Below are 26,529 nucleotides of genomic sequence, written 5' to 3'. Positions count from 1 at the left end.
AAAGGTTTTCTGTTCACGAAGAAGCATTACGAAGAAAATCGTTCACAAAGTATAGAAACGTGAATTGTGCTTTCATCAGCATTCACTGTGAAACTGCATTTTACAAAAGTCCCTCGGGAGGGTTTGAACTTGCTCTTTGAGCCGTTAGAAGAGTGACCAGCATATCGGTTCCTCAAGCACGAATGTGCTTAAAGGACGTATGCTCAAGTTCTCATTAGAACTTGGCTATTTCGCAAGGTTTTTTCTTTTTTTTTAAGTCCTTCTGGGCCAGAGGGAAAAGGATTTTGGGTCCACACAGCTATATGCACTCGGGGAGGAACTTCCTTTGTGGCACAGATGGTGGCATGTGGGGTGCAGGGTAGGTTAGTTACTATAGTCCATGAGTGACAAATGACCACCGTAGCGATCAGTTCAAGACCAGTTGTGTGCAGTGGTTAAGAGCCTGGGCCTTGGGAACAGACAGACGTGGATTTGCTCCTGACTCTGCCCCTACCAGCTCTGTGTCCTTGGGAGAGTTACTTAATCTCTCCAAACTTTGGTTTCTTCATCTGTAAGTAGGTTAATAGGAAACCCCTTCTCATGAGGTTGTTGTGAGGATTAAATGAGGTAATATATATAAAGAGCTTAACATAGACATGGAAATAATGCGAGACATGGAAATAAGCATCGCCTAAATGCTAACTTTAATGATGACGGTGATGAAAGTGTATTTGAGTAGCTGCTGTTCACAGGTCCATTTATTCAAGTGTTCATTCATGAAACACGCTGCAGGTGTTGCTAACAATGGTGTCTGTGAACAACTAGGGGCTTCAGGGAGTCTCTGAATTCTCCTAAAATCACATGGAAAATTTTGTGCGTATGTGTGTTTTCCTGGAGAGGATCTCAAAGTGATTCTTGACCTCACAAAGGTTAAAAATAAAGTCTCTGGCTTGGTGTTAGAGACACACAAGTTTAGGAAGGTGTCTTCATTTTCAAAGAGTCCACGAGTGGGAAAGCAGACAGACCGACAGACGAGCTGCTGCTGAATGACCTGTGAAGGGTGTAAGTGATGGAGGCCTCAGAGAAGGGAGAGCTGGTGAGACAGCTTCATGGATGGTCCAGCTGAGTCAGAAGATCCCAGGCGAAAGGAATGGCATGCAGAAACCCAGGCCACAAAACAGAAAAGTGCTGTACGCTTGATGTCAAAAGTAGTCTGGCAGTAACAGTGCAAGTGCCCGAGGTGTCCATGGCCCAACCTGAAGCAAACGGGGTGGCAGAGGGGAGTTTGGGAAGTGTCTTTGAGACCAGGCTTGGAGCTTTGATGTGGGAAGAGTTGTAAGCGAAAGAGTAACATGGTCAGAGCTTTAAAAAAACATCCCTCTGGGTGTTGAGTAGACAGGAAGGGGAGACTTTGCGGGTGCGGGGAGGGGGAGGGTTGAGCAGGAGGCTGGTGTGGTCCTCATCCCAGTGAGAAGGGAGGCCCCGAATTAAGGCACTGGAGATTAAGGAAGGAGAGGAAACTTATAAATGAGGAGATAACCCAGAGGACTTGCTGACCAGTGGGATACTGGGGAGGAAGAGGGCATGCATCAGAAGGGTTCTCAGGATTTTGCTTCTCATTTTCCTTGGGCCTAAAGCCCACTGGATGCCTGGTTAGACATCACTGGGGACCTGAGACAGTATGTCCAGTTGTTGTGGTCCTGGAAATTGTAGTGTTATGAGGGACATAAGGGCTACACGTGAAATACTTAACAGTGCAGGCAAATTATAAGCATGGTACGACGTGCTGAAGGGATCAGCAAGGTGATCACTGAGGACTGCAGTGGCTCCGAAGCTCTCCATGTCATCACGTCTAAGTTCCCATCTTGCTTGACCTCCCAGCCACATTCACACTGTTCCCCTTGCCTGTTAGGGCTCGTGCTCGCACTCTCTCTCTGGTCCCTCTTACTCAGTCTGCCCAACCAGTCATCCTCTTCCCCCAGGACCGACCTACTGTTCCACGGGGCACCGGGGTACAGGCCCGCGTGGGCGGCCTCTGCCTCAGTCTTCAGTCCCGTCCCACACTCCTTTCCTCTCATCTGCTGTGTTCCAGCCGCCTTGACCTTCCTGCAGGGTTTCCAGTGGGCCCCGCTAAGTCCTGTGTCTGGGCTTTCACACGCTTGTTCTCTCTGCCTGGAACACTCTTCCTTCTCACCCTGTACCTGATCTTCCTTCCAACCTCGGCTCTAATAGCCCTTTCCCAGGAGTGAAGTGACCGTTTAATTTGTTGCCCAAACGGATACATTGGCACAATTAATGTTGACACCGGCACAACAGGCATCGGCTGGAGCTGCCCGGGGCTGGTGGACACGTGGTCTCCTGACTCAGGGTGCCCTTCTCTGACTTTCCGGATGTGCTCAGTCCCCTGGACTCTCCTTGCTCTCTGGGCCTCATCTCACAGCCCTCACCGGGCTTTGTAGTGATACACTGGTGTGACTTGGACTCAACCCTTTCTGCCCATGGACTGTGCGCTCCATGAAGACAGACGTGTTCCCATGTGTCTTTGGCACCTGAGACACACTGTGCCACTAAGTAGGTTCCTCACACTTAATGTTGAACTCAGATTTGTATTGTTCTGTGGCGCATACGAAGCACTTTCATTTCCGTTACCTTGTTTGGTCCCTGTCACTACCCGGTGGTTTCCTCATCTCAGTGTACCAAGGACACAGAGGTCCTGGTTACTTAAGCTCTCATAGATAGTAAGTGAACAGAGACAAGTCTAGAACTCTCAGGTCTTCTGACCTCAAATCCAGTGTTTTTTCCAAAAGGGTTTGAAGAAGAGAAAAGGAAAGATGATTCCAAGACTTAGAACCCAGGTAACTGGGAGGATGGTGGTGAACTTGAGAAAAATGGGGACTGGGGAATCTTAGAAGCACTTGTCAATTTTCAATTGCCCCGTGAAAATCCACGCAGCATTCCAGGCTCCAGAGAGCTCAGAATAGAGCCGTGAGTGGCCCCTTAGCTTAGGGGGTGGGGTGTAAGCAGAGAGTTTTGTCGTCGCTGTTGTTTTACTGTAAAATATACATAACATAAAATTCACCATCTTAACTGTCTTTAAGTGTACAGTTCAGTGGCGTTAAATACACGTTGCTGTGCAACCGTCACCACCATCCATCTCTAGAACATTTTCATCTTCTCAAACTGAAACCCTGTACACGTTAAACAATAACTCCCCATCTTCCCTCCCCGCAGCCGCTGGAAACCACCATTCTACTTTGTCTTTGTGAATTTGACTACTCCAGTTACCTCACAGAAATGGAATCATACAACATTTGTCCTTTTGTGTTTGGCTTACTTGACTTAGCATAATGTCTTCAGGGTTCATCTATGTTGTAGCGGGTGTTAAAACTTCATTCCTTCTTGAGGCTGAGTGATAGTACAGTGTGTGTATACTCCACGTTTTCTTTACCTATTGATGGATAATCAGTGGACACTTGGGCTGTTTCTACTTTTTGGCTATTGTGAACAATGCTGCCGTGGACATTTGTGTACCAACATCTGTTTGAATCCCTGATTTCAGTTCTTTGGGGTATATACCCAGAAGAGGAATCGCTGGATCATGTGATAATTTTTGTTTTCCGCAGTGGTTTTTAACATTACCAATGTGCAAGGGTTCCAATTTCTCTACATCCTCATCAGCACTTGTTATTTCCTTTTTATTATTATTTTTATAATAGCTTCCTAATGGGTGTGAAGTGGTTTTGATTTGCATTTTCCTAATAATTAGTGATGTTGAGCATCTTTTCATGTGGTTATTAGCCATTTGTATATCTTCTTTGCAGAAATGTCTATTTAAGTCCTTTGCCCATTTTTTTTTTTTTTTTTTTTTTTTGCGGTACGCGGGCCTCTCACTGCTGTGGCCTCTCGCGTTGCGGAGCACAGGCTCCGGACGCGCAGGCTCAGCGGCCGTGGCTCACGGGCCCAGCCGCTCCGTGGCATGTGGGATCTTCCCGGACCGGGGCATGAACCCGTGTCCCCTGCATCGGCAGGCGGACTCTCAACCATTGCACCACCAGGGAAGACCCTTTTGCCCATTTTTTAACTGGGTTGTTTTTGTTGAGTTGTAGTTTTTAAAATATATTCAGAATATTAATCCCTTATCAGATTTATGATTTTCAAATGTTTTCTCCCATTCCATGGGTTGCCTTTTTATTCTGTTGACAGTGTCCTTCGATGCAAAAATTTTAATTCTGATGAAGTTCAATTTATTTATTTTTTTCTTTTGTTGTCTGTGCTTTTGTTATCATATCCAAGAAATCATTGCCAAGTCCAATGTCATGAAAATTATCCCCTATATTTTCTTCTAAGGGTTTCATAGTTTTAGCTTTTATGATTAGGTCTTTGACCCACTCTGAGTTAATTTTTGTGTATGGTGTAAGGTAAGGGTCCAACTTCAACTTTTTGTATGTGGATGTCCAACTTTCCCAACACCAATTGTTGAAAAGACTGTCTTTCCCCCATTGAATAGTCTTGTTATCCTTGTTGAAAAATCATTTGACCATATATGTGAGAGTTTACTTCTGGGTTCTCTATCTTATTCCATTGGTCTATATGTCTGTCTTTACATCAGTACCATACTGTTTTTTAGAAGTTATTTTTATCAGTTTGGATTTAGAGATGATTTAGAGATGCTTTAAGTTCACAGCAAAATAGAGCAGAAGGAACAGAGATTTTTTTCCTTTATGATCACTACCCTCACATATGCACTATCAAAAAAACAGTACACTAAAATGGTACATTTGTTAAAATCAATGAACCTACATTGCAGATTCTTATCACCCAAAGTTCATAGTTCATTAGTGTTCACTTTTGGTGGTGTACATTCTCTGGGTTTAGACAAATGTATAATGACATGTATTCACCATTATGGTATCACGTAGAGTAGTTTCACTCCCCTAAAAATCACCTGTGCTTTACCTATTTATTCCTCCCTCTCTCCTAACCCCTGGCAACCACTGATCCTTGTACTGTCTCTGTAGTTTTGCCTTTTCCAGAATGTCATATAATTGGGATCATACAGTATGTAGCCTTTTCAGATGGGCTTCTTTCACTTAATAATACGCATTTAAGATTTCTCCACGTCTTTTCGTGGCTTGATCATTTCTTTTTAGTGCTGAATAAAATTGCATTGTCTGGCTATTCCACAGTTTATTTATTCATTCACTTACTGAAGGACATCTTGGTTGCCTCCAAGTCTTGGCAGTTATGGATAAAGCTGCTATAAACATTTGCGTGGAGGATTTTTTGTGGACATACGTTTTTAACTAATTTGAGTAAATGCCAAGGAGCACAATTGCTGGATCATATGGTAAGAGTATGTTTAGTTTTGTAAGAAACCGCCAAACTGTCTTCCAAGGTTGCTGCACCATTTTGCATCCCACCAGCAATGGACGAAGAGTTCCTGTTGCTCCACATCCTCTTCAGCGCTTGGTGGTGTTAGTGTTTTGGATTTTGGCCATTTTAAGGTGTGTAGTGGTATCTCATTGTTATCTTATGCACTGTTTTGATTACTGTAGCTTTGTTATACGTTTTGGCATCAGGAAGTGTGACATTTCCCAGATTGTTTTGGCTATTTGGGATCCCTTGATATTCCATATGAATTTTAGGATGGATTTTTCTATTTCTGCAAGAAAAAAAAAATGGTCACTGGAATTTTGGTAGGGATTGCGTTGACTCTATATATCACTTTGAGTAGTGTTGACATCTTAATAATAGGAAATCCAATCCTTGAACATGAGATATCTTTCCATTTATGTGTGTCTTTCATTTCTTTCGGCATCATTTTGTAATTTTCAGTGTACAGGTCTTTGCCTCCTTGGTTAATTCCTAAGTATTTTATTCTTTTTGATGCTATTGTAAATTGAATTGTTTTCTTAAATTGAATTGTTTTCTTAATTTCCTTTTTGGACTGTTCATGGTCAATATATAGAAAAATAACTGATTTTTTTGTATTGATTTTATATCCAGCAATTTTGCTGAATTCATTTATTATTTCTAACAGTTTGTGTGGTTGTGTGTGTGTGTGTGTGTGTGTGATCTTTAGGATTTTCTACATATAAGATCATGTCATCTGCAAACATCATTTTACTTCCTCCTTTCCAATTTGGATGCTCCTTACTTCTTTTTCTTGCCTGTTGCTCTGGCCAGAACTTCCAATACTGTGTTGCACAGAAGTGGCAAAAGTGAGTAGCCCTGTCTCATTCCTGATATTAGAGGAAAAGCTTTCAGTTTTTCACCATTGAGCATGATGTTAGCTGTTTAAGCAGTTTTTAAAAAGATCTTAAAAAGACGTGGGATTATGAAGTCCTGGGACCCACTTAAAATTGTGTTTCTCTGTGTTCTCGGTACCTAGCACAGTGCCTGGCACAAAGAAATTACCGAATAAATTGATTTAGAAAAAGATAGTTTCTCAAAACTGAATGAGCTAAGGGCTCTGAATGAAAGGTTGATTTAGGAATCATTAAAGTGCCAAGAACTGAAAGGAGATCATAAGGGTGATAAGGAGTCCTCAGTAATCCACTGACATGGAGCACGTGTTGCTCCTGCAGTGTGGGCAGCAAAGCCACTTGGATCTTAGTAAACTTTGCCTGGATAGTCTGCTTTTCAGAGGAGCCTCCCTGGTTAAGTTATTTTTCCCTCCTCTATATTAGCACTTAATAGATGGAAGTTGTTAATGCTAATAGAGTGTGTACTATATGTCTCACTTTGGCACAGTTTTGAGATAATGTGAATGATTTAAAGGCCTTGAGTCTGTTTGCCTTCATTTTAATTTGGAATCGTTGGAAAGCATTGAGTCACCACCATTTCATTGCTAATGCTGTGTTCTCTCACTGGAACTCAGCCCTCTCAACTTGGAGCAGATAAAAATTCTGATTAACTATAGTCTTAGGACGGGAAAATTGGATGATTTTGTTTAATGTGTTGACATTTCTCTTCATTTGGTCTTTTAACAAGCAGGTTCTAAATATGAAATAACGTGTCCTCACTCTTTTCCCTTAAGGGGGGTCATCTGAGTTACGCATTTTAAAAATACATTGTGTAAGTGCAGAACTTGTGGAGAGGCAGCAAAATGTAGTAGAAAGAGCAGGCCCTTTGGTCTCAGTGAGGGGTTTTCTGGTTGCAAGTAATTGAAACCCTATAGTTTGTGCAAAGGAGATGCATTCTATGAGTATGAGGCTGCCTTACAGGATCCAAGGACAGAAGGGACAGCCGGGCTCAGAAGGGTCTGGGCCGAGGACCTAGAAGCCCTGGGAACTGAGACCACTCAGTCTGTGTTGCCAGGGCCACATGGCCTCATCTCTGCTTTTCTCTCTGCACCTGCTCCTTTCTCCTCTCTCAGCAAACTGGCTGCCTTTGCTTCTCTGTCAGGCTGTGCACACGGCCAAGCACAGCTGCCGGGCTCTGGCTTTTGATCACTTCCAGTGCAAGGGCCAGCAGAGGCTGCTGGGCATCTCTGATTTCCATATTCCTGGAAGAGAGAACCTGGTTATCTCATCGTGAGTCAGAGGACCATTCCTGGTTCGTTCATTCATTCATTCAAAAAGTCTTTGTTGAATGCCAGGAACCATTTTAGGCACTGGGGAATATATCCTGCCCTTGTGGACTGTGTGTGTGTATGTGTGTGTGTGTGTGTGTGTGTGTGTGTGTGTGTGTGTGTGTGTATAAGAGACAAAGGAAGAGAGAGAAAGAGATAGAAAGAGATTGTGAAAGCTCGTTCTGGGGGGACTGGTTTGAATGTTGTGGTCTTCAGATAAAGAGAAGTATGGTTTGGAATTCAGCCCTGCATTCAGTTCTTGACTTTTCCCATTTCCAGCTCTGTGCAGCCTTGGGCATGTTACATTACCCCTCTCAGCCCCAGTTTTCTCATCAGTGAAATGGGCATCATGCTTTCTAGGATGGTTATGGGGATTCTAACAAAAGGGTGCCTCTAAGGTCACTAGTACAGTGCCCGCCACGTAGAATCAGAACTCTGCCTCTCAGTGGTTGTGACCCTGAGACACTTACTTAGCCTGTCTTAATCTGTTTCTTCCCCTGCAACATGGGAAAGAAGGTCAGCAACTTCACATGCTTATTATGAGCATTAAATCATGTGATGTGTGCCAGGCCGCTGGGAGTTTGTACAGAAGAGACCCTCGGTGCCGGAGCTGCGCTTCTTGTTCCCGTCATTCATCACATTTCCCCTCTTTCTTCTAGTTCCCATTTGGCCGACGCTTGCCTTGTGACATCTACTGGCATGGAGTTTCATTTCACGACAGTGACATATTCTCCGGTCTAGTGAACAAGTTTCCAGGTATCCACTGTTATTGTTGGCATTTAAAAACGTTTCCAGGGCTGAGCCTCAGGGTACGCTCTTCGACAAAAACATAACAGTGTTTAGACATCAAACTGGAGGGCTCTTAATTGGGAATGGCTGCCTACACGCTGCCTCAGTGCCGTGACCTTGGGAGGCAAGGTGATCAGGACTTAACTCACCAAGGGTTTTAAGACTGGAGGTTCCAAAACGTAAAAAGACAGGCTCTTCCGGTCTAATTCCACCGGCGGAAGAACATGACTTTCACCTTTTGGATTTCAGATATAATATGGGAGCGTCATGAGGGGACTATATTCTCAAGAGGCAAAAAAAAAAAAAAAAAAAAAATAGTCCATTTGCACTCACCATAGTTTCTGGAACATTTCAATGACTCAGTGAACGTGGACTCTGAATACGTCTACGTGTGTGGCTTGCCCAGGTAGACCGTGAGGTCCTGGGAGGGGCCGCGCCTCCTACACTTCTGGATGTTCCCACGGCTCCTGCAGTCCTTCCAGGCACACCGAGGCCCTCCGTAACTGCTGTCTCACCTACTGATGGCGAATCGGAGGCAGCCCTAGTTTTATGCCCATTGGAGGGAAAGGAGAAAGCAGGACCCTAAAGCAATAAAAGGAACCGTTTCCCCTACAGAGTTAGTCTAACATTAATAAAAGCTGCATGTTGCACTAAAATAATAAACAAACAAACAAATAAATAAAATAAAATAGACCATTTCAATTTCTATTTAATATGCAGGAGACGGAAAACAGAAGTACTAAAATTCTGGGACAGTATCACAGAAATGGGGTTCGCAGCTTCCATTTTCTTTAAGTATCGTATTTGCAGGTCCCATTTTAAAATCGAAATACACCAGTCTCCACACTGGGAACAGGAGCTGCGGACAGCCTCTGCCTTTAACCTGAAGGCATCGTCTAGTGAGACTATTGTCTAGTGAGACTGCAAGGGGGGCTCGGTGCCACACAGGTGTCACAGCCAACACTCCGAGATGCCCCTTCACGCCACTCCCAGCCTCCGCCCTATCGTATACCTTTCCGTTTTACTATTAATCTCTACCGCCCTCTTCTGCCATGATTATATTCATTATTTTGAATGGCTAAGTGAAGAGGCTGGTTAAGTTAAGTGGGCATGTGTAGGGAGAAGGGGACATTTGGTTCATCTGGGTATGATCCCAGCCAAAGGGGTCCCACTTATTTTCAGAAGTTTTAACATAACGGGCACAAACCATATAGGATACAATAATATATCATTTTTAAAAAGCACACCACCATGAATCCCATCCTCATTGAACAAAACCACAAGGTGAATATTTCTAGAATTTCTCCCAAACCTTACCCATGTTTATGTATGTTTACGTAGTTGCAGCCAGAGTGTAGTTGTTTTCTCTAGTTGTTTCATTTATGCTTATTTTTAAGAGGAGGATCAACTTATTCTTTTTCTTTGGAATTCCATGCCACGTCTTTAAGAAAATACCTCTCACAAAACCCAATAGCCATACGTTATACATTGGCAAGTTATGCCATGTCCACTAGCGGGTTTTTCAACTAAGCAAACAGACCACCACGGGCCACTTGGCTCAGCTTTACTTACAAGGATACAGGACAGGAAACACAGCTTGCCAGTCAGTCAGTGTCAGACATTTCTTCTCAGTGGCGTCATGGCAAGGGTTCCAGAGCTAGTCTTTGGCTCCGTAAGTGAAAGCTCAGGTGCAAAGAGACAAGATCCACATTGGTGGATGTGGGTCTCCCTTGACTTAGAAACCCTGTAGGAGCCAATAGCTCACATAGCTCCTCCACAGCACAGCTTCCAGGGTCCCCACCAGGGTCATGCTCAGTTACAAGATTCACTACACTCAGGAAAGCCCGGAGCTGTGGCTCCCTACCAGGTATTTATGCAAGATGACAATAAGGGATCACTTTAACCATATGCTTTGTTGTCTAGTCACACAGCTAACTTTCTCCCTTTATTGGTTTCCTGGGGAACAGAGCTAGAAAATTAACCCAAGGTCAGATTGGTTCTTAGAGGAGAAAGTGTTTTGTCAGAGAATAAGGAGCACTCTTGCAGCCAGGGTCCTTGCGCAGTTTAATGGGATAGCTATTATTTTCTCTGTCTTGCTGCTCATAAAAGATGACGTTTGATGCCACTAAAAGAGCTTATTGGGATATTGGGAGAACATAATTTGGAAGAGAACAACTCTTTGAATATGGACAGAGTTCCCAAGACATGAATTATCAAATGAGGCTTCACTGACATGTTCCCTATTTGCTCACGCCTCATCTGGTGGCCGAGAGTCGGAAGGAAGGAGTCGCTATAGCTCTACATTTGGGACGCAAATAGAAATACAGAAAAAAATACACTCAAAGGGCTAGTTTCGTTAAAGGTGATATAAGAATATTCATTCTAAAGAAGCACATTTGCCCCATCTCACGTTCCATGTGCCAGTGACAGGTACGTACAATTTTCCACTTTACTAACAGCAATTAATTAGCTCCAGTGACAAAGCAGGCCTGTAGGCAGTGGGCCAGGGCCGCCACACTCTGCCCTGTGAAAGACAGCAATCCTTAGTGATGGGGTGATTCCAGAATGGTCTGTCCTTTGGCCCCGTTGGTGTCCACGCTTATGTGCTGTCTGTGATATATCCCATTATTCTGAAGATGCATTTTGTATGCACTGTGTATTACTTAGAGCAAGTTCTAGTGGACGTGCCAGGCAAGGATAAACACTTCACATGCTGAATAAACTGAAAACTTTTGGATACGCATATGGAAGTAATTTATTTTGTTCGTGTCAGCACGTTAGATTTTAGCCACTTTTCTATGGGCAATTTCCTTCAAGATATGTTATTATATCTTAACTGATGAATTAAGACTTTCACTAAAAATAATCTGATTTAGATATGTCTTTGCCTTAAGAAAGCCTAGAACCATCAATTCTCAGCTTCGCAAGCAACAGTTTTTTTTGCTGAGTTTCCGGGCCTGAGATGTATGGCACCACGTGGCGGGTGGTGCCTGAGAGCCCACCCTGAGGAGGGGACTTTGTCAGAGGAGGAGGGGGCTCCAGCGAGGGATCTCTGGGGACAGCCATCTGCCAAGCACTGGTCTGGGCTAGGGATACAAAAACAAGGAGAAAAGCACGTAAAGAGAGAAGGCAAATACAAAATAAGCACCATGCCAGAGGGATGCTGTGCGAATGTGGAACAAGGGCACGTGACCTAACCCAGATTTGCTTGGTGGGGCAGGCAGGGCAAGAGATCCTGGAAAAGAGGATTGAATGTGAACTGAGCCTCCAGGGATGGATGGGCCTGTCCCCCTTGCAAATCAAGGGAGCAGATGGGGTGCAAAGGCATGGAAAGCTTTGCACGTTGCTCGTTCAGCAAAGGGCACGTGGCCCATGCTAGTTAGAAAGGGTCAAGTTTGATAGGGTGGTGGAGAGGTGAAAGGCAGGGCCCAAACTTCACCGGGAGCCACTGAGAAATTTCTAAGCTAGAGAGTGACGTGGCCCAGCCTGCAGTTTGGAAAGATCTGCCAGAGGGAATGCATTGGAGGCAGGGGTGCAGGTTGGGGGTTTGGGGTGGAAAGGCTGAGAGAGGACACAGCTAAGAGGCCACTGCAGTATCCAGGATCTGAAAGTATAAATGTTTGCTTGTTGTTTGGTGGTTTTAATGTGTTTTTGCCAAGAATTATTGTTACAAATGATACTTGGATTGAATAGCACTCCCAACATAGCTCAGATTGTGTGTTTGATTTGTTTTGTTTTGTCTTAAATTGGGCTAAGTAGGCCTGTGTGGGCAAGCCTGCGGGTCAGACTTCTGTGTAACACCAATGGGCCGAGACCACCCGAGGCCCTGGGACTCCAGCGAGGCAGACAGAAGAACCCAGGCCCAGAAGCAGTGGCAGGAGGCAAGCTCTTGGGTGAGAAGCTGCAGCCTGAGTTAGGGGCTTTCCCCAACCGACAGGGGAACGGCCACAATAGGGACATCTAGGAACAGACCTTCTTGAGAAGTGCAGGTAGACAGTCAGCCTCAAAAGAACCTGTTAGTATAGCAGGAGCCCAGCCAGTGGGCTCAAGTCACACGAGGACTCCAGCCCTTGCAGGGGAGGCTTAGGGGGAACAGAGGAGGAACGTCGGAGACTGCAGGGCAAAGGCGTCGCTGAGGCAGCCACTCAGGCACCAGGAGCTAAGGACCGGTGACCAAACTTTGGGGACAGGCAACAGAGCCTCAGAGAAGTAATTAAAATCCTCCTTATCTAACTGGACTACAAAGAAAGGGTCCAAGCTCCCCAAAGGGGAGCTAATGGTTGGACCTAGAGCTTCTGCCTCAGGTCAGAATGGGTCCCAGAGCCTCGGGCAGGGGTCGCAGGGAGGGGTCACGTGCTGCAGCTGCTTGGAGAAGGTAGACAGAGTGTGGAGCCAGCATGGCCTGACAGTGACCTCCCTCTTTACAGATTTACTCTGGAAGCATATGCCCTGGAGCAGCTGCTCTTGTCCGCATCTTACTGAGAGATGACAGAGCGCACATCTCCCTCTGAGCCCCTGCCAGAGGCAGGGATGCTTGCAGCCACCACATGGGGGCTCGTGAGGGCTCAGAGATGCTTCCCCTGCAGCTTAAAGATGGCGGAGGAACAAAGGCGTCAGTAAAAGTGGATTGAGGGAGGTTGACACTGCTGCCTTCCAGAGACAGGCATTGAGGCAGGGTTCGGGGTGAGCCGTCTACAGCCTGTGGGAAAGGTAGCCAGTGGCTTGAAGGGATGCTTCTTAAGTTGGCTGGGTTTTGTAGAGAACTGTCTGGAGACAGACGCAGATGTAAACTCAGAAACAGATCTGTTAGCCGGCATGGGGGCTGGTGAGCCGCATGACAAAAGGAGCCACTGCGGATTTAAAATGAATACTTACTCCATCTGCTGGACCTTGGTTTTCACAAAGCTTCTCTGGAGCATTCGAACCACGCTCCTGTACTCACAGCACTCCTGTGTGTGTTATGTGAGTCCTTCTGACCCGCCGAGGGATTCCTGAAAGCAAACCTTCTCCTGTCACATGGCCATTAAAGGTCGGACAATACCACAGCACTGTTTGGCCAGGGAGCATCACGTATTTGCTGTAAGGTGCTGTGTTGCACTCAGTTAAGCAGGTTTTTAGTTTAATACTATAACTAAAATGTGAAACACAACTAAAGCATTTCCAAAGAAGTTGGAATTTCGTGTACTTTGCGTTCAGCTCCAGTGTTTGTAACTCAAAAATTCTAATCTCATGGGGGAATAAAAGGAAATAGCTCTAATTTTTGGACTCATACTGATTTCTTGGGAAGTTCAGAAAAGTGTCCTCAGTGAGTTTCCTCTAATATCAGAGAAGCCGTGTTAGAGCACAGTTTATTAGTGCCTTTAAAGCTCCTTTATTTCTTTTTTAATCTTCTCTGTCTCCTTCTAAACAAGAACTAACAACCTAGGCACTGACATCTTGAAGTTGCCATCTTTTAGATTTTTATTGCTCTTTTTAATATGCTGAGGGAAGCAAGAAGTAGATTATTAAAGCCTTCATTCTCAGTGTTCACCCTTTGCTTCCTGAACGTAGTTTAGAGAAACCTCATGCATTCTGACTTTGCTCATTTGCAATGCAGTAATTTGGACCTGCCAAGCTGACTTGGAACTTTGTACTTTCTATTAAAAATGACTTTGCTAGCAAATTTCTAGTTATTGATGGAACTGTGTGGCCCCTTTCAGGGTGAAGGCCATTTTTAGTCTCCATTTTTTTGAGCAGTGATATTTGCCTTAAGAAATAAGCATGCTAAAATTTTAAATAATTTTTACCTATTTGCCTAAAATTTGCTAAGATATATACTCCGTTTCTTTTCTTGTCAGCATTTCTAAAGATGTGACAAGGGAAAAAACTACCATTCTTCTAAAATGTTTCCTAAGTGAGACATTTCCATCCCCTCTGGGCAAATTAATGAGATATGATCAATGTCAGTTTCAGTACTCATAACTGAAGAACTCCTACAGATTCCATTTTTTCCCCTTAAACTATAAATTACGCTGTGCTAACCTCTCCACTTCGTGTCCTTATTTCAAGGAGACAGATGTTCTGCTGAAAGGTGTGTATTTTTCTGTTTTATTCCTTTAATACTCATGAAAGATTAAAACAAAGCAACTTAATTAAGCTTCTCATAATGTAACCAGAGTCCACTAGTTAATATTCTCCAGGGTATAAGATGGAAGGAATCCCAGAGGTATGCGTGGTGGCCCAGAATTAGAGCGGATATTAAGTTTCAAGTGCAAGATACAAATTCTTCTCTTTATTTGTTATCTAGGGGCTGACAAAGAGTGGAATAATAAACTAGGTGGAAACTCATTCTTTTAAACTGATGCTTCATTTTTATGAGAAAAAAATATCCATCTATTCCCTCAAGTTTTTCATTAATTTGCTAGGTCTTGCCAAACCATGAATCACTGCTGTGGGGAACCACTCAGACCTTTTTTTAAAATCCTGTCTGAAAAGGTGAATATGTCGGGTGGGTGGTTTTAAAAGTCCCCACTTACGGCTGTTTTATAGCTAGTGGCCCACTGTTGTTAAAACCGCACAACTTCTCTTCTCCCCAGGCATGACGGAGATGGTGCGTAAAATTACTCTGAGCAGAGCAGTGAGAATCATGCAGAATCTCTTTCCTGAGGAGTACAACTTCTACCCTCGCTCGTGGATTCTGCCCGACGAGTTCCAGCTCTTTGTGGCTCAGGTAGGTGGCACTCCGTCCCCATGACCCTTGAATTCTATGATGGTTGCAACTTGGTCCTGGGTCCTGTGTGCTGGGAGCTGGGGCAAGGGGTCCCCAGGAAGCTGAGACTGGTTTAGGGGGTGCCTTAACAGGACACAGCAGGTGTTGCCGCGATCAAGGCAGCTTGCAGAGTTGAACGGGTAGGATGACAGGCAGGTAAACTGAAGAAGTGGGTCCTGACACCAGGAGACAGGCCTGAGGATGGTGTCAGGAGCTAGATCATGGGGTCAGGGCGTCTGCAGAGCCAGGGAGTCAGACCTGGAGCAGAGTGTTGAGTCCACACGCGGACTGGGGCTGTTAGGGTGAATCCCAGAAGTGTGGTCTCCCTGGCGTCTCGTGGCGTGAAATGTGGGAGGTTGGGCTCTCATTCAAGACCACTGAGTAGGTCTGACAAACTGAGGGGGAAACCTTCTAAGTGTCCTGCTTTAAATTTGTTCCAGAATCAATTTTCAAATGACCCATTCCATATCCAAACAGTAAACAAAAACAGCTTGAAGTGGTAATTTTGAAAAGGAAGCTCTCTATGGAATGGTAGTCACGTGGGTCTGTATACATTTCTTAAAATTCTTCGAATTATCGACTTGAAATGGGTGCATTTTGTTGTATGCAAATTATGTGCACAGTTAATTAAAAAAAATAAACAATCAGCTGGTCCCTATACTCGATCTCCCACTTCTGTGGCTTTGCTCACACCACTGTCGCTACGTGGAATAACTTTCTGTCCCATTTCTACAACTGTTTATTTAAGTATTCTGCAAGACTGAGTTTAAATGAGATAGATACCGACTGTGTCTTCAAAATCAGATAAGTTAGAAGAGCATTGCTATCATCCCCAGAAGTTCCTCTGTGCCTTTTTGCCATCATGCCTCACAACCCCCAGCCCAGGCAACTGCTGATCTGCATTCTCATTATAGATTGGTTCTGCCTGTTGAAGAAATTCATATAAATGGAATCATACAGTATGTACTCTCTTGAGTCTTTTTTTTTTTTTTGAGAATTATGTTTTTGAGCTTCATCCATGTTTGTTGTGTCAGTAGTTTGTATTTTTATTGCTGAATAGTGTTCCATTATGAATATACCCTAACTTATTTATCCATTCACCAAAGGATGGGCAACTGGGTTATTTCCAGTTTGAGGTTATTATAAATAAAGCTGCCATGACTATTCATATGCAGGTCATACACCCTTCATCTAGCTTCTCTTAATATTAACATCTTGTATAATTACTGAAACTGGGAAATTAACATTGATATAGTCTTACTAAATAATCTACACACCTTGTTTACATTTTTCCTGTTGTCCTACTAATGACCTTTTTCTGGTACAGCATCCACCCCATATTCCCTCATTGCCTTTAGTTTTTATTTCTCCTTATTTGGTCTCCTCTGAGCTGTAACATTTCCTCAGTCTGCCTTTGTCTTTCATGACCTTGATTCTTTTGAAGAGTACTGACCCGTTATTTCCTTAAGAGTGTCACTCAACTTGGTTCTGTCTGATTTTTCTCATGATTAAATTCAGATTACACATTTTTGGTAGAATACCACAAAAGTGATGCTGTGACCTTCTCAGTGCAGCATATCAGGAGAGATACACGATGTCAAGATGTCTTAATTCTGGTGATGTTAAGATTGATCCCTTAGTTAAGGTAGTATCTGCTAGGTTTCTCGACTATAAAGTTACTACTTTTCCCTTTGTAATCATTAAGTATCTTATGGGGAGATACTTTGAGACTATGCAGATAGCTTATTTGTCTCATAATTTTTTAAAAAACAGCTTTAACTAAGGTACAGTTAAACTGCAAATATTTAAACTTTGCAGCTTGCTATGTTTTGATATATATATAAAACCCCATAAAACCATCATCACAATGAAGATAATGGACATATCCATCACCCGCAATGTTTCCTCACGTCCATTTATAATCCTTTTGTCCCTCTCCTCCCTGCCCTCTACCTTCCACTGCCAGGCAACCGTGGATGTGTTTTCAGTCAAGATCAGTTTGCACTTTCTAGAATTTTATATAAACGGAATCATACAGCAGATACTTTTCTGCGTGTGCTGGGGGTGGGAGGGGTCTGGCTTCTTTCACTCAACATGTTTTGAGATTCATCCGTATTGTTTCATAAATAATTCATTCCTTCTTATTCCTAAGGGGTGTCCATTAAATGTATTTACCACAGTTTGCTTATACCGTCGATTGCTGCTGGACCTCTGGATTGATTCCAGTGTTTAGCTGTTACAAATTGAGATAATATGAACATTCATGTATAAGTCTTTGTGTGAACATATGTTTTCATTTCTCTGGAGTAAATGCATAGGAATAGAATGTCTGGATCGTATAGTAGGTGTCCATTTAATTTTAAAGAAAGTACCAGTCGTTTTCCAAAGTGGGTTGTGCCATTTTGTATTCCCATCAGCAGCTATGACCATTCTGGTTCTTCCACATCCCTGCCGACTCTTGGTAACAGTCAGTCTTTTTAATTTTAGCCATTCTGACAGGTGTGTGGTGGCTTCTCATTGGTTTTAATTTGTATTTTCCTAATTATTAATGATGTTGGGCTTCCCTGGTGGCGCAGTGGTTGAGAATCTGCCTGCCAGTGCAGGGGACACGGGTTCGAGCCCTGGGCCGGGAAGATCCCACATGCCGCGGAGCAACTAAGCCTGTGCACCACAACTACTGAAGCCCGCGTGCCACAGCTACTGAAGCCAGCATGCCTAGAGCCCGTGCTCCGCAACAAGAGAAGCCACCACAATGAGAAGCCTGTGCACCGCAACGAACTGCAGCTAGAGAAAGCCCACACACAGTAATGGAGACCCAATGCAGCCAAAAATAAATAAATAAATTTATTTTTAAAAATGGTGTTGAGCGTCTGTTTATGTGCTTATTTGCCATCCAAATATATTCTTTGATGAAATGTCTATTCACATCTTTCACCCATTTAAAAAATTGAGTTATTTTTATTGTTGAGTTTTGAGAGTTCTTTATATATTTTGAACACAAGTATTCATCAGATATACCAACTGCAAATATTTTCTCCCAGTCTGTGCCTTGTCTTTTCATCCTTTCAGCAGTATCTTTTGAAGAGCAAGTTCTAAATTCTGATGGATCAGTTAATTGATTTGTTCTTATATGGGTCATGCTTTTGGTGTCATATATCAGGAATCTTTACCTAACCCAAGTTCACAAAGATGTTCTCTTATGTTTTCGTCTCCAAGTTTATAGTTTTAAGTCTACGTCTATGATTTGTTTTGAGTTAGTTTTTTAATATAATGTGAGGTATGGATTCACTTTTTCTTGTTTGTTTGTTTTACATGAGATATCAAATAGCTTCAGAAATGTTTGATGAGAATACTAACCTTTCCCCCCATTGCCTTTGCACTTATGTTGAAAACAGTTGCTCAAACGTGTGTTGGGTGTATTTCTGAATTCTCTATTCTATTGGTATATTTGTCAATGTTGATGTCAATACCTCACTGTCTTTGTTATTACAGCTTTATAAGGAGTCTTGAAATCATGTAGTGAAAGTCCTTCAACTTTGTACTCCTTTTTCAAAGTTGTCTTGGCCATTATAGTCTTTTGATCTGCCTTGTGAATTTTATTTATTTATTTATTTTTATGTTTTTTGAATTTTATTTTATTTATTTTTTTATACAGCAGGTTCTTATTAGTCATCCATTTTATACACATCAGTGTATACATGTCAATCCCAATCGCCCAATTCATCACACCACCACCCCCGCGCCCCCACCGCTTTCCCCCTTGGTGTCCATACGGTTGTTCTCTACATCTGTGTCTCAACTTCTGCCCGGCAAACCGGTTCATCTGTACCATTTTTCTAGGTTCCACATATATGCGTTAATGTACGATGTTTGTTTTTCGCTTTCTGACTAACTTCACTCTGTATGACAGTCTCCAGATCCATCCATGTCTCCACAAATGACCCAATTTCGTTCCTTCTTATGGCTGAGTAATATTCCATTGTATATATGTACCACATCTTCTTTACCCATTCATCTGTCGATGGGCATTTAGGTTTTTTCCATGACCTGGCTATTGTAAATAGTGCTGCAATGAACGTTGGGGTGCATGTGTCTTTTTGAATTATGGTTTTCTCTGGGTATATGCCCAGTAGTGGGATTGCTGGATTTTATGCTAATTCTATTTTTAGTTTTCTAAGAAACCTCCATACTGTTCTCCATAGCGTCTGTATCAATTTACATTCCCACCAGCAGTGCAAGAGGGTTCCCTTTTCTCCACACCCTCTCCGGCATTTGTTGTTTGTAGATTTTCTGATGATGCCCATTCTAACTGGTGTGAGGTGATACCTCATTGTAGTTTTGATTTGCATTTCTCTAATAATTAGTGATGTTGAGCAGCTTTTCATGTGCTTCTTGGCCATCTGTATGTCTTCTTTGGAGAAATGTCTATTTAGGTCTTCTGCCCATTTTTGCATTGGGTTGTTTGTTTTTTAATATTGAGCTGCATGAGCTGTTTATATATTTTGGAGATTAATCCTTTGTCCGTTGATTCATTTGCAAATATTTTCTCCCATTCTGAGGGCTGTCTTTTCGTCTTGTTTATGGTTTCCTTTGCTGTGCAAAAGCTTTTAAGTTTCATTAGGTCTCATTTGTATATTTTTCTTTTTATTTCCATTACTCTAGGAGGTGGATCAAAAAAGATCTTGCTGTGATTTATGTCAAGGAGTGTTCTTCCTATGTTTTCCTCTAAGAGTTTTGTAGTGTCCGGTCTTACATTTAGGTCTCTAATCCATTTTGAGTTTATTTTTGTGTATGGTGTTAGGGAGTGTTCTAATTTCATTCTTTTACATGTAGCTGTTCAGTTTTCCCAACACCACTTATTGAAGAGGCTGTCTTTTCTCCATTGTATATCCTTGCCTCCTTTGTCATAGATTAGTTGACCATAGGTGCATGGGTTTATCTCTGGGCTTTCTGTCTTGTTACATTGATCTATGTTTCTGTTTTTGTGCCAGTACCATATTGTCTTGATTACTGTAGCTTTGTAGTATAGTCTGAAGCCAGGGAGTCTGATTCCTCCAGCTCTGTTTTTTTTCCCCTCAAGACTGCTTTGTCTATTCAGGGTCTTTTGTGTCTCCATACAAATTTTAAGATTTTTGTTCTAGTTCTGTAAAAAATGCCATTGGTAACTTGATAGGGATTGCATTGAATCTGTAGATTGCTTTGGGTAATATAGTCATTTTCACAATATTGATTCTTCCAATTCAAGAACGTGGTATATCTCCCCATCTGTTGGTATCATCTTTGATTTCTTTCATCAGTGTCTTATAGTTTTCTTCATACAGGTCTTTGGTCTCCCTAGGTAGGTTTATTCCTAGGTATTTTATTCTTCTTGTTGCAGTGGTAAATGGGAGTGTTTCCTTAATTTCTCTTTCAGATTTTTCATCATTAGTGTATAGGAATGCAAGAGATTTCTGTGCATTAATTTTGTATCCTGCAACTTCACCAGATTCATTGATTAGCTCTAGTAGTTTTCTGGTGGCATCTTTAGGATTCTCTATGTATAGTATCATGTCATCCGCAGACAGTGACAGTTTTACTTCTTCTTTTCCACTTTGTATTCCTTTTATTTCTTTTTCTTCTCTGATTGCTGTGGCTAGGACTTCCAAAACTATGTTGAATAATAGTGGTGAGAGTGGACATCCTTGCCTTGTTCCTGATCTTAGAGGAAATGCTTTCAGTTTTTCACCATTGAGAATGATGTTTGCTGTGGGTTTGTCATATATGACCTTTATTATGTTAGGTAGGTTCCCTCTATGCCCACTTTCTGGAGAGTTTTTATCATAAACGGGCGTTGAATTTTGTCAAAAGCTTTTTCTGCATCTATTGAGATGATCATATGGGTTTTATTCTTCAGTTTGTTAATATGGTGTATCATATTGATTGATTTGCGTGTATTGAAGAATTCCATCCCTGGGATAAATCCCACTTGATCATGGTGTATGATCCTTTTAATGTGCTGTTTGATTCTGTTTGCTAGTGTTTTGTTGAGAATTTTTGCATCTTTATTTGTCAGTGATATTGGTCCGTAATTTTCTTTTTTTGTAGTTTCTTTGTCTGGTTTTGGTATCAGGGTGATGGTGGCCTCATAGAATGAGTTTGGGAGTGTTCCTTCCTCTGCAATTTTTTTGAAGAGTTTGAGAAGGATGGGTGTTAGCTCTTCTCTAAATGTTTGATAGAATTCGCCTGTGAAGCCATCTGGTCCTGGACTTTTGTTTGTTGGAAGATTTTTAATCACAGTTTCAATTTCATTACTTGTGATTGGTCTGTTCATATTTTCTATTTCTTCCTGGATCAGTCTTGGAAGGTTATACCTTTCTAAGAATTTGTCCATTTCTTCCAGGTTGTCCATTTTATTGGCATACAGTTGCTTGCAGTAATCTCTTAGGATGCTTTGTATTTTTGCAGTGTCTGTTGTAACTTTTCCTTTTTCATTTCTAATTTTATTGATTTGAGTCCTCTCCCTCTTTTTCTTGATGAGTGTGGCTAGTGGTTTATCAATTTTGTTTATCTTCTCAAAGAACCAGCTTTTAGTTTTATTGATCTTTCCTATTGTTTTCTTTGTTTCTATTTCATTTATTTCTGCTCTGATCTTTATGATTTCTTTCTTTCTGATAACTTTGGGTTTTGTTTGTTCTTCTTTCTCTAGTTCCTTTAGGTGTAAGGTTAGGCTGTTTATTTGAGATTTTTCTTGTTTCTTGAGGTAGGCTTGTATAGCTATAAACTTCCCTCTTAGAACTGCTTTTGCTGCATCCCACAGGTTTTGGATTGTCGTGTTTTCATTGTCATTTGTCTCTAGGTGTTTTTTGATTTCCTCTTTGATTTCTTCAGTGATCTCTTGGTTATTTAGTAATGTATTGTTTAGCTTCCATGTGTTTGTGTTTTTTACGTTTTTTTCCCTGTAATTCATTTCTAATCTCGAAGCATTGTGGTTAGAAAAGATGCTTGATATGATTTCAATTTTCTTAAATTTACTGAGGCTTGATTTGTGACCCAAGATGTGATCTATCCTGGAGAATGTTCCGTGCGCACTTGAGAAGAAAATGTAATCTGCTGTTTTTGGATGGAATGTCCTATAAATATCAATTAAATCTATCTTTAAAGCTTCTGTTTCCTTATTTATTTTCATTTTGGATGATCTGTCCATTGGTGTAAGTGAGGTGTTAAAGTCCCCACTATTATTGTGTTACTGTCGATTTCCTCTTTTATAGCTGTTAGCGGTTGCCTTATGTATTGAGGTGCTCCTATGTTGGGCGCATATATATTTATAATTGTTATATCTTCTTCTTGGATTGATCCCTTGATCATTATGTAGCGTCCTTCTTTGTCTCTTGTAATACTCTTTATTTTAAAGTCTATCCTGTCTGGTATGAGAATTGCCACTCCAGCTTTCTTTTGATTTCCATTTGCATGGAATATCTTTTTCCATCCCCTCACTTTCAGTCTGTATGTGTCCCTATGTCTGAATTGGGTCTCTTGTAGACAGCATATAGATGGGTCTTGTTTTTGTATCCATTCAGCAAGCCTGTGTCTTTTGGTTGGAGCATTTAATCCATTCATGTTTAAGGTAATTATTGATAGGTATGTTCCTGTGACATTTTCTTAATTGTTTTGGGTTTGTTTTTGTAGGTCCTTTTCTTGTCTTGTGTTTCCCACTTAGAGAAGTTCCTTTAGCATTTGTTGTAGAGCTGGTTTGGTGGTGCTGAATCCTCTTAGCTTTTGCTGGTCTGCAAAGCTTTTGATTTCTCCATGGAATCTGAATGAGATCCTTGCTGGGTAGAGTAATCTTGGTTGTAGATTACTCTACAACCAATCTTGTAGATTACCAACCAATCTTGGTTGGTTCTTCCCGTTCATCACTTTAAGTATATCATGCCACTCCCTTCTGGCCTGTAGAGTTTCTCCTGAGAAATCAGCTGTTAACCTTATGGGAGTTCGCTTGTATGTTATTTGTCGTTTTTCTGTTGCTGCTTTCAGTAATTTTTCTTTGTCTTTGATTTTTTCTAATTTGATTACTATGTGTCTCAGGGTGTTTCCCCTGGGTGTTTCCTGTATGGGACTCGCTGTGCTTCCTGGACTCCAGTGGCTATTTCCTTTCCCACGTTAGGGAAGTTTTTGACTATAATCTCTTCAAATATATTCTCGGGTCCTTTCTCTCTCTCTCTCGTCTCCTTCTGGGACCCCTATAATGCTAATGTTGTTGAGTTTAATGTTGTCCCAGAGGTCTCTTAGGTTGTCTTCATTTCTTTTCATTCTTTTTTCCCTATTGTGTTCCGCAGCAGTGAATTCCACCATTCTGTCTTCCAGGTCACTTATCCGTTCTTCTGCCTCAGTTATTCTGCTCTTGATTCCTTCTAGTGTATTTTTCATTTTAGTTATTGTATTGTTCATCTCTGTTTGTTTGTTCTTTAATTCTTCTACGTCTTTGTTAAATGTTTCTTGCATCTTCTCCATCTTTGCCTCCATTATTTTTCCGAGGTCCTGGATCATCTTCAGTATCATTATTCTGAATGTTTTTTCTGGAAGCTTGCCTATTTCCACTTCATTTAGTTGTTTTTCTGGGGTTTTATCTTGGTCCTTCATCTGATACATAGCCCTCTGCCTTTTCATCTTGTCTGTCTTTCTGTGAATGTGGTTTTTGTTCCACAGGCTGCAGGATTGTAGTTCTTTTTGCTTCTGCTGTCTGCCCTCTGGTGGATGAAGCTATCTAGCTATGAGGCTAACTTGTGCAAGTTTCCTGATGGGAAGGACTGGTGGAGGGTAGAGCTGACTGTTGCTGTCGTGGGCAGAGCTCAGTAAAACTTTAATCCACTTGACTGCTGATGGGTGGGGCTGGGTTCCCTCCCTGTTGGTTGTTTGGCCTGAGGGGACCCAACACTGAACCCTACCGGGGCTCTTTGGTGGGGCTAATGGCTGACTCTGGGAGGGCTCACGCCAAGGAATACTTCCTAGAACTTCTGCTGCCAGTGTCCTTGTCCTCATGGTGAGGCAGAGCCACCCCCCGCCTCTGCAGGAGACCCTCCAACACTAGCAGTTAGGTCTGGTTCAGTCTCCTATGGGGTCACTGCTCCTTCCCCTGGGTCCCGATGCGCACACTGTTTGTGTGTGCCCTCCAAGAGTGGAGTCTCTGTTTCCCCCAGTCCTGTCGAAGTCCTGCATTCAAATCCCACTAGCCTTCAAAATCTGATTCTCTTGGAATTCCTCCTCCCGTTGTTGGACCCCCAGGTTGGGAAGCCTGACGTGGGGCTCAGAACCTTCACTCCAGTGGGTGGACTTCTGTGGTATAAGTATTCTCCAGTTCGTGAGTCACCCACCCAGCAGTTATGGGATTTGATTTTATTGTGATTGCGCCCCTCCTACCGCCTCACTGTGGTTTCTCCTTTGTCTTTGGATGTGGGGTATCTTTTTTGGTGAGTTCCAGTGTCTTCCTGTCGATGACTGTTCAGCAGTTAGTTGTGATTCTGTTGTTCTCGCAAGAGGAAGTGAGAGCACGTCCTTCTACTCTGCCATCTTGAACCAATCTCCTCACTCTATTGTATTTTAAAGAGATTTAAATAACAAGAAGAAAAAAATCGTATATGTACTCATGTGGTTACCATTTCCAGTGGTTTTTATTACTTTGTATAGATTCACATTTCTGTTTTGTGTAATTTTTCTTTAGCCTAAAGAGTTTCCTTTAGCTTGTGTTAAGGGTCTTTTGGTGATGAATTCTTTCAGTGTTTGTATTTATTAAAGTTTATTTTGCCTTTGGTTTTGAAAGATATTTTATCTAGGTATACAATTCTAGGTTGATATATTTTTTTTCTTTCAAATCTTTTAGTCTTGTTACTCCTCTGTCTTCTTGCTTGTATTGTTTCTGACAGCAAGTCTGTTGTAGCCGTTATCTTTGATCTTCTGTATATAACATGTCCTTTCCGGCTGCTTTTAATATTTTCTCTTTATTACTGTTTTTGAATAATTTGATTGTGATGTGTTTTGACGTAATTTTGTCTATGTTTTTCATGTCTGGGGGTCATTGAGCTTTTAGATTTGTGGGTTTATAATTTTCATAAAATTTGAAAAATATTTGTCCATTATTTCTTCAGGTATTTTTCTGTCCGTCCCACCTCCTCTCATTTGGGGGACACCAATGACACATATATTAGGTCACTTGAAAGTGTCCCACAGTTCACTGATGCTCTGTTCATTTTTTTAAAATTTTGTTTCATTTTAAAGTTTCTGTTGTTTTTGTCTTCATGTTCACTATTTTTTTCTTCTTTAGTGTCTAATCTGCTGTTTAATCCCATTTAGTTTACTTTTCATCTCACACATTGTAGCTTTTATTTCTAGAAGCTAGATCTGGGTCTTTTAAAATACCTTCCATAGTTTTACTTAGCTTTTTTAATGTATGAAATGCATTATAACAACCGTTTTAATGTCATTGTCTGCTAATTCTAATTTTGTGTCCATTCGGGGTTGGTTTTGATTGATTGGTTTTTCTCTTCATCATGGCTCACGTTTCCTTGCCTCTTTTCATGCCTGGTCATTCTTAGCTGGATGCCAGACTTGGTGAATCTTACTTTATTTAGATGTTGGGTATTTTTGCGTTCCTATATATGTCCTTGGACTTTGCTGTGGGATCCAGTTAAGTTCCATGGAAATAGGTTTGGGGTCTTGTTTTCAAAGTTTGCTAGGCAGGACTGGAGTAGTGCTCCACCTAAGGCTAGTTATTCATCACTCCTGAGTCAAGGATTGTATATGTACTCTTCCTAATGCTCTGTGCATAATGGTGTTTACCCGTCTCTTGGTGAGAACAGACACTATTCCAGGTTCTGTGTGGCTCCGGGCACTGTTGCCTCCAGTCCTTTTGGGTGGCTCTTTCCTTGGCATCAGGTGGTTTCCTCACAAGCATGCACTGATCTGAACTCAGCTAAATATGCAAGGGAGACTCTCTGTGGATCTCCAGAGTTCTCTCGTTGTGCAAAAGTCTCTCCAGGACTCTTCCCTGAGAACTCTGGCTATCTTAGTCTCCCTTGACTCATAGTTTCATTTCCTCAACTCAGATTGTCCACTGGGCTCCACCGGAGTTCTGCCTCTCTGTGCTACAGCCTGGACTGTCCCACAAGACAGTAAACTGAGACAATCACAGAGCTCACATCATTTGATTCCCATCTCGCAGGAATCACTGTTCTTTGTTGCTCGATGTCCAGTGCCTTGAAAACCATTGTTTAATATACAGTAAGTCCCCTACATACAAACAAGTTCCATTCCAAGAGCACATTCGTAAGTCTAATTTGTTCGTTAAGTCCAACAAAGTTAGCCTAGGTACCCAACTAACACAATAGGCTATATAGTACTGTACTGTAATAGATTTATAATACTTTTCACACAAATAATACATAAAAAACACACAAAAAACATTTTT

The 26,529-nt window shown here is 42.0% G+C and overlaps 1 protein-coding gene across 6 annotated transcripts in view; it reads left to right on the top strand.

Moving 5' to 3' along the window:
• TTLL11 (tubulin tyrosine ligase like 11) overlaps window positions 1–26,529 on the top strand; it is a 266,029-nt gene that overhangs the window by 42,570 nt on the left and 196,930 nt on the right. For 5 of the 6 annotated variants that reach the window (XM_073806536.1, XM_073806534.1, XM_073806535.1 and 2 more), the window contains exons 2-3: window positions 8,212–8,308; window positions 14,917–15,050. In XM_073806536.1, the coding sequence (XP_073662637.1) occupies window positions 8,212–8,308; window positions 14,917–15,050 (231 nt within the window). The remainder of the gene's footprint in view (window positions 1–8,211; window positions 8,309–14,916; window positions 15,051–26,529) is intronic. The other variant, XM_073806538.1, reaches the window with a different exon arrangement.

Source organism: Tursiops truncatus, chromosome 6 (assembly GCF_011762595.2).
Source record: "Tursiops truncatus isolate mTurTru1 chromosome 6, mTurTru1.mat.Y, whole genome shotgun sequence".
Classification (NCBI taxonomy): domain Eukaryota; kingdom Metazoa; phylum Chordata; class Mammalia; order Artiodactyla; family Delphinidae; genus Tursiops; species Tursiops truncatus.
This window is presented reverse-complemented; position numbering and strand designations above follow the sequence as displayed.